Raw genomic sequence first — 14,461 nt, 5'->3', positions numbered from 1 at the left:
TCCTGACCTAGTGAGATATACATGGAGGTTTAATATCCTGACCTAGTGAGATATACATGGAGGTTTAATATCCTGACCTAGTGAGATATACATGGAGGAGGTTTAATATCCTGACCTAGTGAGATATACATGGAGGTTTAATATCCTGACCTAGTGAGATATACATGGAGGAGGATTAATATCCTGACCTAGTGAGATATACATGGAGGAGGTTTAATATCCTGACCTAGTGAGATATACATGGAGGTTTAATATCCTGACCTAGTGAGATATACATGGAGGAGGATTAATATCCTGACCTAGTGAGATAGACATGGAGGAGGTTTAATATCCTGACCTAGTGAGATATACATGGAGGTTTAATATCCTGACCTAGTGAGATATACATGGAGGAGGATTAATATCCTGACCTAGTGAGATATACATGGAGGATTAAATCTTCAACATATAAATGCTACCAAAAATAGATTTACTGAAACTTGTTACAAATGACAAAGTCACCCATGATTTACCAAACAATATTTTGACAAGAGGAAGTAAAGTACTATAAGCATGTGCTTTTGTTTGTCTCCTCAGTCTCCTCTTACCGAAGCTAATTGTATGGGGGGAAAAAGGATGGCCTACCAGTGGAAGGATACCAAACTCCAGGACTGGATGACCTACCAGTGGAAGGATACCAAACTCCAGGACAGGATGACCTACCAGTGGAAGGATACCAAACTCCAGGACTGGATGACCTACCAGTGGAAGGATACCAAACTCCAGGACTGGATGACCTACCAGTGGAAGGATACCAAACTCCAGGACTGGATGACCTACCAGTGGAAGGATACCAAACTCCAGGGCTGGATGACCTACCAGTGGAAGGATACCAAACTCCAGGGCTGGATGACCTACCAGTGGAAGGATACCAAACTCCAGGACTGGATGACCTACCAGTGGAAGGATACCAAACTCCAGGACTGGATGACCTACCAGTGGAAGGATACCAAACTCCAGGACTGGATGACCTACCAGTGGAAGGATACCAAACTCCAGGACTGGATGACCTACCAGTGGAAGGATACCAAACTCCAGGGCTGGATGACCTACCAGTGGAAGGATACCAAACTCCAGGGCTGGATGGCATACCAGTGGAAGGATACCAAACTCCAGGGCTGGATGACCTACCAGTGGAAGGATACTAAACTCCAGGGCTGGATGGCCTACCAGTGGAAGGATACCAAACTCCAGGGCTGGATGGCATACCAGTGGAAGGATACCAAACTCCAGGGCTGGATGGCCTACCAGTGGAAGGATACCAAACTCCAGGGATGGATGGTATACCAGTGGAGGTATAACAAACCTCATTATTAGCACGTTTTAACCACTCCTATAAAAACAATAGATTATCAGATACTCAACCAGGTCTGATTTCATTATTACTGAAACAGGATCCAAGTGGTGTATATATAAAGATCCAGCCCATTTTTTTAAAAGCCCCCTTACAGTGTTGTGATGAGAAATTTTTAGCAAAATGTATAGCGCATTGAATTAAAAAAGGCATTGGTCGGATATTATTCATTCTAAATAAGACAGGTTATTTTTTTTTTCATGGACGATACATTGGCCATAATTTAAGAAAAGTACTGGAAACAATAGAACTGTCACGCCTTGGTCTTAGTATTTTGTGTTTTCTTTATTATTTGGTCAGGCCAGGGTGTGACATGGGTTTATGTTGTTGTATTTCGTATTGGGGTTTTTGTATTATTGGGATTGCGGCTGAGTAGGGGTGTTGTATGGGCTTGGCTGCCTGAGGCGGTTCTCAATCAGAGTCAGGTGATTCTCGTTATCTCTGATTGGGAACCGTATTTAGGTAGCCGGGGTTCACTTTGTATTTTGTGGGTGATTGTTCCTGTCTCTGTGTAGTTTCACCAGATAGGCTGTAATAGGTTTCACGTTCCGTTTGTTGTTTTCGTATTTGTATAGTTATTTCATGTATCGCTTTTTTCCTTCATTAAAGACATGAGTAACCACCACGCTGCATTTCGGTCCGACTCTCTTTCTACAAACGAAGAACGTCGTTACAAGAACACTATGAAACATCTGGGAAACCAGGCCTGCTATTTATAGCAGACTTTGAAAAGGCTTTTGATGACCTACGACTGGAATTGATATATAAATGCCTGTAATATTTACATTTTGGAGAATCTATTAAAACAATGGGTTAAAGTTATGTATAGTAACCCCAGGTGTAAAATAGTCAATAATGGCTACGACATCTCAGAATGTATTTAAACTGTCAAGAGGAGTAAAACAAGGTTGTCCGCTATCGGCATATCTATTTATCATTTCCATTGAAATGTTAGCTGTTAAAAATCAGATCCAACAATAATATCAAGAGATTAGAAATCCAGGGTTTAAAAACAAAAAGTGTTGTTGATGATTCATGTTTTCTTTTAAATCCCCAATTAGAATCCCTCCACAGCCTCAGAGGATCTAGATACCTGTTCTAACATATCAAATTATGATGTGTACTTTACCTGTTCAAACCTCTCTGGATTACAACCAAATGATGTGTACTTTACTGTATTGGATAATGCAACACCAAAAACATGTATTTTTATTTTTTAAATACTACTTTTATATTACTGTGTAGTTTAGCAATGAAATGATCTGACGGGGGATGTGGATATACTCGGTATACCTATCCCAAAATAAATTCTCACTACAACACATTTTCATAGAAAATTTGACAACAACAAAAAATAGATAAGATCTTGCTACCATAGAAAGGAAAATATGTCTATTTGTGGAAAAAATTACCCTGATTAACTACAGTCATATCCCAGTTTAACTATTTCCTGATGGTCTTGCTTACACCTAGTGACACGTTTTGAAATGATACAGTGAATTCAGGAAAGTACTCAGACCCAACTCTGGAGCACCGTCACAAGTGACCATCAGGTTCTCGGTCATCTCCCTGACCAAGGCCCTTCTCCCCCCGATTGCTCAGTTTGGCCGGGCGACCAGCTCTAGGAAGACTCATGGTGGTTCCAAACTTCTTCCATTTAAGAATGATGGAGTAAGTGTGTTCTTGGGGACCTTCAAGTGAAGGGGTCTGAATAGCTTCCGAATGCACTGTACACTGTGTGCATGTACAGCACCTGTCAAAAGTTGACACACCTACTCATTCAAGGGTTTTTCTTTATTATTAATTTGTACTAGTTTCTGCAATGGAGAATAATAGTGAAGACATTAAAACTATGAAATCACACAATCTTGTATTAACCAACTAAAAAAAGTGTTAAATCAAAAAATATATTTTATATTATTTAAGATTCTTCAAAGTAGCCATCCTTTGCCTTGATGACAACTTGGCACACATCTACTTCCCTAACTACCTCATAAGTCTAAAGGATGTAGACAGAAGAGCCAGTAGAACTTGTACTCTCACGACCTTCCCGACCCAGAGGCACGTGCAAAGGTTCCACAGTCCCTCGCGACGGGAAGTTCAATGCCAGACATCAATTAGTCACGCTCCGGTCTCAAACCTAATAAGAGACGCCCGTTCTCGAGGACCTAACATATATATATTTTAATAAATATATATATATATATATATATATATATATTTTAATAAATAAATATATATATATATATATATATATAAATAAATATATATAAATATATATAAATATATATATATATATAAATATATATATAAATATATATAAATATAATATAATATATATATAAATATATATATATAATAAATATATATAAATATAAATAAATATAAATATATATATTAGTATTCTGCTACAAACAGAATACTAGAAAAGTTTTGCGAAATACAAACATTAAAACATCTGTTGGTTGTGAAAATAAATCTGGACATCTTTCAACAGTTGGCCAAGAGTGTGAGAATACAGATTCAACATGGACTTATTTATTAAAGCTTGGTTTTTCATTATACAAATGTCATCGTGAATCTGCACGTGGCGGCTTGTTGTGAGGCACGTTACTGAGGAAAAATGAGCATCGATCATTTTAAAAACTAAATTATCTGACAGAATTGCATAACTTAAATCATTTCAATATTGCAGTAAAATCCAACTATAAAATTAAACCCATACATTTTAAAGCCGTTTTTTGTTTGTTTTCCAAGTAAACATGTGCATCATAAAATACACAAGTAAAAGACAACACAGAAGGAGAGACATTAAGAACAAGTTGCAAATAAGAGTTAAGTTAAGTTTCAGGAACAGATTCATTTTGCATTGTGTATTTTGCTGTTATAACGAAATAATATCTAAGGTGAGGGGTACAAAGTCAAACACAGAGGCATGTAAAATCAGTATTATCGCACAGTAAAACATGACCTGCAGGCTGGACATGGGGCAGACAGGGGTCCTTAAGACCACTCGTTTCAGGCCCAGTAAAATGCTGAGTCCTGGACTAGCTGAGGACTATCTCATTAAATGAATGTTGAAAGCATTCGCAGAACCAGGTTACTGGGAATGCCTATTTGGGGACTCCTCTGGTAGTTGAAACGTTCAAGATGACCACTGCCGGTCTTCAATTTGACCTTTGACACTATTAAAAAAAAAGGGGGGGGGGATGCTCCGTGATTGGGGTTTTAAAATCCGTCAACTGGAAGTACATTCCCTTCGCGTCAGGAAAGCACCATGGCTTTATGGGTAAAAAGAGAAATGTGCAAACGTTGCTCCTACACACCTGTAGGAGGTGAAAACAACAAAGATGACATTCACACATCAATTAGACAGTAATAACATCTGAATTCAATGTCAGTCCTCTTGTTTCTCTGAAAAACATGAAGGAAAATTAACAAAAACAAAGGAGGAGCAAAGAAACAGGCACACAAAGAAACAGGCACACAAAGAAACAGGCACCCAAAGAAACAGGCACCCAAAGAAACAGGCACCCAAAGAAACAGGCACACAAAGAAACAGGCACACGAAGAAACAGGCACACAAAGAAACAGGCACACAAAGAAACAGGCACCCGAAGAAACAGGCACCCGAAGAAACAGGCACCCGAAGAAACAGGCACCCGAAGAAACAGGCACCCGAAGAAACAGGCACCCGAAGAAACAGGCACCCGAAGAAACAGGCACCCGAAGAAACAGGCACCCGAAGAAACAGGCACCCGAAGAAACAGGCACCCGAAGAAACAGGCACCCGAAGAAACAGGCACACAAAGAAACAGGCACCCAAAGAAACAGGCACCCAAAGAAACAGGCACCCAAAGAAACAGGCACCCAAAGAAACAGGCACACGAAGAAACAGGCACACGAAGAAACAGGCACACAAAGAAACAGGCACACGAAGAAACAGGCACACGAAGAAACAGGCACACGAAGAAACAGGCACACGAAGAAACAGGCACACAAAGAAACAGGCACACAAAGAAACAGGCACACAAAGAAACAGGCACACAAAGAAACAGGCACACGAAGAAGCAGGCACACGAAGAAGCAGGCACCCAAAGAAACAGGCACACGAAGAAACAGGCACACGAAGAAACAGGCACACGAAGAAACAGGCACACGAAGAAACAGGCACACGAAGAAACAGGCACCCAACAGGCTTACAGGCACACAAAGAAACAGGCACACAAAGAAACAGGCACCCAAAGAAACAGGCACACAAAGAAACAGGCACACAAAGAAACAGGCACACAAAGAAACAGGCACACGAAGAAGCAGGCACACGAAGAAGCAGGCACCCAAAGAAACAGGCACCCAAAGAAACAGGCACCCAACAGGCTTACAGGCACACAAAGAAACAGGCACCCAAAGAAACAGGCACCCAAAGAAACAGGCACACAAAGAAACAGGCACCCAAAGAAACAGGCACACAAAGAAACAGGCACCCAAAGAAACAGGCACCCAAAGAAAAGGACAACTCGTCATTTTGGGGATTTCCCACACAGTGTCACACATCTGTGATAATAAACTAATATTTTCTGTTGACCGCGGTCGGGTAGCTTTAACCATCACCATTTTGATTTAAGTGGATCGTTAACAAGAGATAATAACCCAGATCTAATTTCACCACGGCTCGTCTACATTTGGCAAAATGAAAAGTAAACTTTTTTTTTTTTTTTAAATACTAATTTGTCACAGTTTCTCTGCTGAATGACTTTGGACAGGAAACCCCTGTCTCTTTGTACAGTATACAGTTGAAAGGTAAACGGATGAGTAAAAATCATTTTGGGAGAAAAAAAACCTGTCAGAAGTGTAACAAAAAAAAAGCAAAAAAATAATTTTTTAAAACGATGGATGACTTTTAAACCACCTGGCTAGTTGCTGCTCTTCCTTCTCCGTTATGTCATACAAGTATGTCGTTTTTGCTTTCTTCAGTTGTTGGTCTCACGCTGTAATCTGAGGCATACCGTGTACACAATCCACTTCCTGAACTCCTTAACTCTTGACCTCAACTGGCGGTTTCCAAACAGGAAGCAGCACTTGCACCAAAAAAAAGGAATAATGTATTGTCACGCACGAAGAAACGGACCCAAAAAGAAGGGTGAATAGTCATCCACCCCTCCCCCAAAAAAATGAAGGGGGAGGGGAGGGGGGGGCAGAGTGGCAGCTTCAAGTGTGCGCTGATCACAGTACTGCCTGCTTTCCACGGGAATGTTCTACGGGGGGGTGATCGGAAAGGAGGGGTGAGGTTGGGGGGGGCAGGCCAGGGGAGTGGGGAGGTGTTAGGAGAGGGAAAGAAAGGAGAGGAGGGGTGAGATTGGGAGGGGGGGTGTTAGGAGAGGGAAAGAAAGGAGGAGGAGGAGCTCACCACACCTCCCTTCTCTCTCTCTGTGAGCTCTACTCCCACTCTGTGGTACCGGGAGGTTTGGAGGTCAGGTCGAACATCACCCGGGAGATGCCAGGGATCTTCTTGATCTCATTCACCATCTTCAGCACCACCTGGGGGAGACATGACAGATAATACAAGAGAAGAAGGGTTCAAAACCGGAGACTGGTTTAAACATCTGCACTGAGAGCAATAGAACTATGTCTGTCTGTCTGATCCCCATCTGGTGGTGAGCCTCAGTACCTCCTCGGGGATGTGTTTTCCTGGCGTGGCTGGTATCCCGGTCATGAAGTCGCTGGTGATGAAAGTTCTGACGACCACAGAGCGCCGACAGGACGGCTGCCTCTGTGAGGAATCGCGGTCGAAGTGCAGCGGTGTCAGGATGACCGGCATCTGACTGATCTTCCCAGAGTAACCTGGGAGAAAGAGGGCACAGAGGGGTCAGGATGACCGGCATCTGACTGATCTTCCCAGAGTAACCTGGGAGAAAGAGGGCACAGAGGGGTCAGGATGACAGGCATCTGACTGATCTTCCCAGAGTAACCTGGGAGAAAGAGGGCACAGAGGGGTCAGGATGACAGGCATCTGACTGATCTTCCCAGAGTAACCTGGGAGAAAGAGGGCACAGAGGGGTCAGGATGACAGGCATCTGACTGATCTTCCCAGAGTAACCTGGGAGAAGGAGGGCACCGAGTTACCACAGCAGACAGGGTGAGCATCGAACAGGTCACAAAATAACTGTGTTTTCTTTCGGGGTGGGGGCTTGAAATCATTTCACGATTGAAATAGTATCATGATTTTTTTGTTGGATATCTGATATACATGTCTTTTTTTTTTAAACCCAGACTCTGGCCATGCAACTGCTGTGATGGGATCATGCAGATGGAGAGACGCCAACGCAACACTGGCTAACTTGTAGCAGCCACCATGTTATTTATCACCCCATGTAACAGTGTCTGTCTTGACTGGAGTAGAGAAGACAGCTAGGCTAATTGACGCCACATACTGTGCTTTCTCCCCAAGCCGGGCGACAGGGTCGCCTAGTGGTTAGAGCGTTGGACTAGTAACCGGAAGGTTGCAAGTTCAAACCCCCGAGCTGACAAGGTACAAATCTGTCGTTCTGCCCCTGAACAGGCAGTTCACCCACTGTTCCTAGGCCGTCATTTTAAATAAGAATTTGTTCTTAACAGACTTGCCTGATTAAATAAAGGTTAACAAAAAATATATATATAAAAAAAAAGCCCATTCAGTAAAACCACAGTCTACTTGTTGGTTACCCATTGTAGCTTACTCCTCATTATTAACTTTTAAATTGTGTAATTCCCCCCATCTTGCAATGCATTAGTGATACGCTCACTCTACTTGCTACACAGTGAACCTCTCTGATTGGCCAACATACTTGCTACACAGTGAATCTCTCTGATTGGCCAACATACTTGCTACACAGTGAGCCTCTCTGATTGGCCAACATACTTGCTACACAGTGAACCTCTCTGATTGGCCAACATACTTGCTACACAGTGAATCTCTCTGATTGGCCAACATACTTGCTACACAGTGAATCTCTCTGATTGGCCAACATACTTGCTACACAGTGAATCTCTCTGATTGGCCAACATACTTGCTACACAGTGAATCTCTCTGATTGGCCAACATACTTGCTACACAGTGAATCTCTCTGATTGGCCAACATACTTGCTACACAGTGAACCTCTCTGATTGGCCAACATACTTGCTACACAGTGAATCTCTCGGATTGGCCAACATACTTGCTACACAGTGAACCTCTCTGATTGGCCAACATACTTGCTACACAGTGAACCTCTTTGATTGGCCAACATACTTGCTACACAGTGAACCTCTCTGATTGGCCAACATACTTGCTACACAGTGAACCTCTTTGATTGGCCAACATACTTGCTACACAGTGAACCTCTCTGATTGGCCAACATACTTGCTACACAGTGAACCTCTTTGATTGGCCAACATACTTGCTACACAGTGAACCTCTCTGATTGGCCAACATACTTGCTACAGTGAACCTCTTTGATTGGCCAACATACTTGCTACACAGTGAACCTCTCTGATTGGCCAACATACTTGCTACAGTGAACCTCTCTGATTGGCCAACATACTTGCTACACAGTGAACCTCTGATTGGCCAACATACTTGCTACACAGTGAACCTCTTTGATTGGCCAACATACTTGCTACACAGTGAACCTCTGATTGGCCAACATACTTGCTACACAGTGAACCTCTCTGATTGGCCAACATACTTGCTACACAGTGAACCTCTGATTGGCCAACATACTTGCTACACAGTGAACCTCTGATTGGCCAACATACTTGCTACACAGTGAACCTCTGATTGGCCAACATACTTGCTACACAGTGAACCTCTGATTGGCCAACATACTTGCTACACAGTGAACCTCTCTGATTGGCCAACATACTTGCTACACAGTGAACCTCCTTGATTGGCCAACATACTTGCTACACAGTGAACCTCTCTGATTGGCCAACATACTTGCTACACAGTGAACCTCTTTGATAGGCCAACATACTTGCTACACAGTGAACCTCTCTGATTGGCCAACATAATTGACCAGCTACACGTTGAAGGCTACCGGTCAACTGCCACACTGAAAAGTTAGTTGTTTTATTACATTATTAATGTCATGGTATATTTATTTTACATTTATTTTACCTTTATTTAACTAGGCAAGTCAGTTAAGAACAAATTCTTATTTTCAATGACGGCCTAGGAACAGTGGGTTAACTGCCTGTTCAGGGGCAGAACGACAGATTTGTACCTTGCAACCTTCCGGTTACTAGTCGAACGCTCTAACCACTAGGCTACCCTGCCGCCCCATATCATTCACTATATGTAACAATGTTACATGGATATTTTAAATTCAGAAAAAGCATGTGTTAAAAATAGGCCTCTCATTTTGTTAGCATCTCACACACAGCAGAAAACCACTTACCAGACTCTCTGAGGATGGAGTGGGCCACGAAGTCCGCCTGTCTGAGTGTGCTGAGAACGCCCGTGGTCAGGAAGGTGGGGGTGACGTCTGTAGGGGGCTCCTTCACGTGGGACCCAAATACATACACAACTCTGGAGGGAGGGCGGGAGAGAGGAAGGACGGTCCATGTGGCATCCTGCGAGCAGTAACTGCTTCTACTTCTTCTACTGTGTACTGTGTGTGTTACCTGTTGATGGTGTGGCACATGCGAGGGATGAGTCTGGCCAGGAACATGAGGGATTCCCAGTGTGGAGCTTCTTTACTGGTGACCCCACACACATAGCTATAGGACCGACAGTCACCCTACACACAGACACAGAGAGAGAACAGGTTAGCAGCCTCTTTACTGGTGACCCCACACACATAGCTATAGGACCGACAGTCACCCTACACACAGACACAGAGAGAGAACAGGTTAGCAGCCTCTTTACTAGTGACCCCACACACATAGCTATAGGACCGACAGTCACCCCCCACACACGGCTATAGTACCAACAGTCACCCTACACACACAGCTTATAGTACCGACAGTCACCCCACACACACAGCTATTGGACCGACAGTCACCCCACACACACAGCTATTGGACCGACAGTCACCCCACACACACAGCTATAGGACCGACAGTCACCCTACACACACGGCTATAGTACCAACAGTCACCCTACACACACAGCTTATAGTACCGACAGTCACCCCACACACACAGCTATTGGACCGACAGTCACCCCACACACACAGCTATAGTACCAACAGTCACCCTACACACACAGCTTATAGTACCGACAGTCACCCCACACACACAGCTATTGGACCGACAGTCACCCTACACACACAGCTATTGGACCGACAGTCACCCTACACACACAGCTATTGGACCGACAGTCACCCTACACACACAGCGTATAGTATCGACAGTCACCCCCACACACGGCTATAGTACCAACAGTCACCCTACACACACAGCGTATAGTATCGACAGTCACCCCCCACACACGGCTATAGTACCAACAGTCACCCTACACACACAGCGTATAGTACCGACAGTCACCCCACATGTTATTGGTCACATACACATGGTTAGCAGATGTTAATGCGAGTGTAGCGAAATCTTTGTGCTTCTAGTTCCCGACAATGCAGTGATAACCAACGAGTAATTTAACCTAACAATTCAAAAACTACTACCTTATACACACAAGTGTAAAGGGATAAAGAATATGTACGTAAAAAGATATGAATGAGTGATGGTACAGAACGGCATAGGCAAGATGCATTAGATGGTATCGAGTACAGTATATACATATGAGATGAGTAATGTAGGGTATGTAAACATTATATAAAGTGGCATTGTTTAAAGTGGCTAGTGATACATTATTTACATCAATGTTTCCATTATTAAAGTGGCTGGAGATGAGTCAGTATGTTGGCAGCAGCCACTCAATGTTAGTGGTGGCTGTTTAACAGTCTGATGGCCTTGAGATAGAAGCTGCTTTTCATCTCATGGTCCCAGGTAGTTCCCCCCCCCCCCGGTGATGCGTTGTGCAGACCTCACTACCCTCTGGAGAGCTTTACAGTTGTGGGCGGAGCTGGGCCTTCTTCACGACGCTGTCAGTGTGATTGGACCAATTCAGTTTGTCTGATGTGTATGCCGAGGAACTTAAAACTTACTACCCTCTCCACTACTGTTCCATCGATGTAGATAGGGGGGTGTTCCCTCTGCTGTTTCCTGAAGTCCACAATCATCTCCTTTGTTTTGTTGACGTTGAGTGCGAGGTTATTTTCCTGACACCACACTCTGAGGACCCCCCCACACGCGGCTATAGTACCGACAGTCACCCCCACACGCGGCTATAGTACCGACAGTCACACCCACACGCGGCTATAGTACCGACAGTCACACCCACACGCGGCTATAGTACCGACAGTCACACCCACACGCGGCTATAGTACCGACAGTCACACCCACACGCGGCTATAGTACCGACAGTCACCCCACACACTAGAGCTTCAGCTAGGGCCAGTTCTGTATGCTACAGAGGTCCTCTATTGACCAACACTTACTTCCCTCTCCACTACTGTTCCATCGTTGTGGATAGGGGGGGTGTTCCCTCTGCTGTTTCCTAAAGTCCACGATCACCTCCCCAGTTCTGTATGCTACAGAGGTCCTCTATTGACCAACACTTACTACCCTCTCCACTACTGTTCCATCGATGTGGATAGGGGGGTGTTCCCTCTGCTGTTTCCTAAAGTCCACGATCACCTCCCCAGTTCTGTATGCTACAGAGGTCCTCTATTGACCAACACTTCATTACTGGGATGATTCATCAGAAGTGATCTATTGAATCCTTCACACTTCGACACAGAAACAGACTCTGGGGGAAATCGGAGGCCTGTTATTTCCCCTCTTCTCTCAGCCTCTCAACTCCAGAGAATAATATGCCCTTCTGTTTATACTGCTGTGTCTCTCCTGCCCACCGTTACCAACACACACAGTCACACACACACTCACTCACTCACTCACTCACTCACTCACTCACTCACTCACTCACTCACTCACTCACTTTTTCTGAGGTAAATTTAGTCCTCTGTGGCTTTTAGCAGGAAGTGAGGGGGAGACACACGCACTACTGAATGGGCGGAGCCAGCTGTGTCATCATTCCATTATCCATGCACTTGTCAAACAAAACATTGTGTAGCCACGACAACCCCGTGTGGATCCCACAACCTGGGGCTGAAGGAAATTAAGTAAAATGTCCAGAATTCCATTTGACACCGCTGAGAAGCCAAACAGACATTGCCCCTAACCACAGATCTAGGATCAAATTAACCTGCCCCAACTCTAAATAGGATTTAAAAAATGTTCTCAGACACAGTATCAGTGAGTAAGGGAGAGTTTCACATCCTCGGCCCTGACAGTAGCAGTGTCCTTGTGTTATAGTGAGAGGGAGATGGCTGCTCAGTGAAGGAATAACCGTCCTGGCGTCAGAACCCAAACCACAGGCTAACATTAGGCCTAGCTACACCGCACTGTCAGAGAGGAGCACACAAAGAAGAATGAGACTGAGGTTTGTACTGTTCTACCATGTAGACACTACGGATTTCTCCTTTAATACAAACAGCTCGTCTGAATTCACGAAAGAAAAACAGATGGAAGAACAGAGACATGTGTCATAACGGGTGCTGTTGACCACAGAGCCTAGGTAATGTAACAGGGCAAAGAGCAACATATAGCCCACATAACGGGTGCTGTTGACCACAGAGCCTAGGTAATGTAACAGGGCAAACAGCAACATATAGCACACATAGCGGGTGCTGTTGACCACAGAGCCTAGGTAATGTAACAGGGCAAAGAGCAACATATAGCCCACATAACGGGTGCTGTTGACCACAGAGCCTAGGTAATGTAACAGGGCAAACAGCAACATATAGCCCACATAACGGGTGCTGTTGACCACAGAGCCTGGGTGAAGTAATTGAGCAGACAGACACATAAAGCCCATTGGGACAAAGAGGGTGCTGTTGACCACTTGCGTGACGACAAACTTCCGCAGCTCTTTGTTCCCGACACTGGCGGTATTACAGCATATTGGATGACTGTCATTCATATTCCCTTCACCCAGTTCAGCGTAACATCGATACGTTTAGGCTACTACATGATACTCAAATGTTCCCTATACCCATCATGGAGGTTGCTACAACCTAGCCTATGAATGAAAGATGACAACATAAGTGCACAGGTAGAGAGCTGATCTAGGGTGTAATCATTAGTCCAACAGATGCAAGCGAGAGTTTCTATTGGACAACTTCAAGTATGTCTATCCCCGTTTTGTTCCGTTTGCTTCCATTTTAAAATGTCCCCGCAACAGAATCGGCAGACTGAATACACCCCTGATCACACGCAAACACAGATCACTTCCATGGTAGCCACATACAAACAACATGATCATTTTGCTCGTTGTAGAATTCCTTCTCGCGTCTACGTGCTCTCCTCCTCTCACCTTTTCCCTTTGCTTGTGGACTTCAGTGAACACCACATCAGCTGTCTGTGACCAGGAGAAGAAAAAAACCTTGCAAAGCCTTCATATCATAACCGCAACACACAGCCTACATCGTTGTCACCATACTAGCTAATGTCATAGCTAGTCAACATAGCTACTAGAACTAATGCGCTGGTAAATCCGCGACAATCATGCAGTACAGTGTACAGTCAGCAAGCAGTTCAGCAGTTACAGTTGGCTCAGTGGCAATACATTAATAAAACCAAAGCCAGCTAGCTAACATAACATAACATCCCTCTCTGTTGGATAGCCTTAGCCAGCTAGCTAACATAACATCCCTCTCTGTTGGATAGCCTTAGCCAGCTAGCTAACATAACATCCCTCTCTGTTGGATAGCCTTAGCCAGCTAGCTAACATAACATCCCTCTCTGTTGGATAGCCTTAGCCAGCTAGCTAACATAACATCCCTCTCTGTTGGATAGCCTTAGCCAGCTAGCTAACATAACATCCCTCTCTGTTGGATAGCCTTAGCCAGCTAGCTAACATAACATCCCTCTCTGTTGGATAGCCTTAGCCAGCTAGCTAACATAACATCCCTCTCTGTTGGATAGCCTTA

General features: G+C 44.2%; 2 protein-coding genes and 1 long non-coding RNA gene across 6 annotated transcripts in view; 1 reads left to right on the top strand and 2 right to left on the bottom strand.

Annotated features, from left to right (window-relative positions):
• Positions 1–615: 615 nt before the first annotated feature.
• LOC127913616 (serine/arginine-rich splicing factor 4-like) lies at positions 616–5,964 on the top strand. Its single transcript, XM_052488328.1, has 3 exons — positions 616–1,094; positions 4,843–4,987; positions 5,020–5,964. The coding sequence occupies exons 1-3, from the start codon at positions 616–618 to the stop codon at positions 5,962–5,964; spliced, it is 1,569 nt and encodes a 522-aa protein (XP_052344288.1).
• Positions 3,916–14,461, bottom strand: part of LOC118373398 (GMP synthase [glutamine-hydrolyzing]-like) — a 50,105-nt gene continuing 39,559 nt past the window's right edge. The window contains exons 13-16 of one of the 2 annotated variants that reach the window (XM_052500604.1): positions 10,035–10,150; positions 9,809–9,939; positions 7,062–7,298; positions 3,916–6,931 (exon numbers count right to left, since the gene is read on the bottom strand). In XM_052500604.1, coding sequence (XP_052356564.1) covers positions 6,909–6,931; positions 7,062–7,298; positions 9,809–9,939; positions 10,035–10,150 — 507 coding nt within the window. In that variant the 3' untranslated portion in view covers positions 3,916–6,908. The remainder of the gene's footprint in view (positions 6,932–7,061; positions 7,299–9,808; positions 9,940–10,034; positions 10,151–14,461) is intronic. The other variant, XM_052500592.1, reaches the window with a different exon arrangement.
• LOC127917721 (uncharacterized) lies at positions 8,253–9,384 on the bottom strand. Of its 3 annotated transcripts, none has more exons than XR_008097643.1 (3): positions 9,042–9,384; positions 8,970–9,006; positions 8,253–8,825 (listed from the first exon to the last, which is right to left on the bottom strand). It is a non-coding gene; the product is annotated as an uncharacterized LOC127917721 (long non-coding RNA). The 3 variants fall into 3 exon arrangements; XR_008097682.1 differs by having other exon boundaries at positions 8,253–8,788; positions 8,933–8,971; XR_008097673.1 differs by having other exon boundaries at positions 9,114–9,384.

This window comes from Oncorhynchus keta, chromosome 1 (assembly GCF_023373465.1).
Source record: "Oncorhynchus keta strain PuntledgeMale-10-30-2019 chromosome 1, Oket_V2, whole genome shotgun sequence".
In the NCBI taxonomy this organism is placed as follows: domain Eukaryota; kingdom Metazoa; phylum Chordata; class Actinopteri; order Salmoniformes; family Salmonidae; genus Oncorhynchus; species Oncorhynchus keta.
This window is presented reverse-complemented; position numbering and strand designations above follow the sequence as displayed.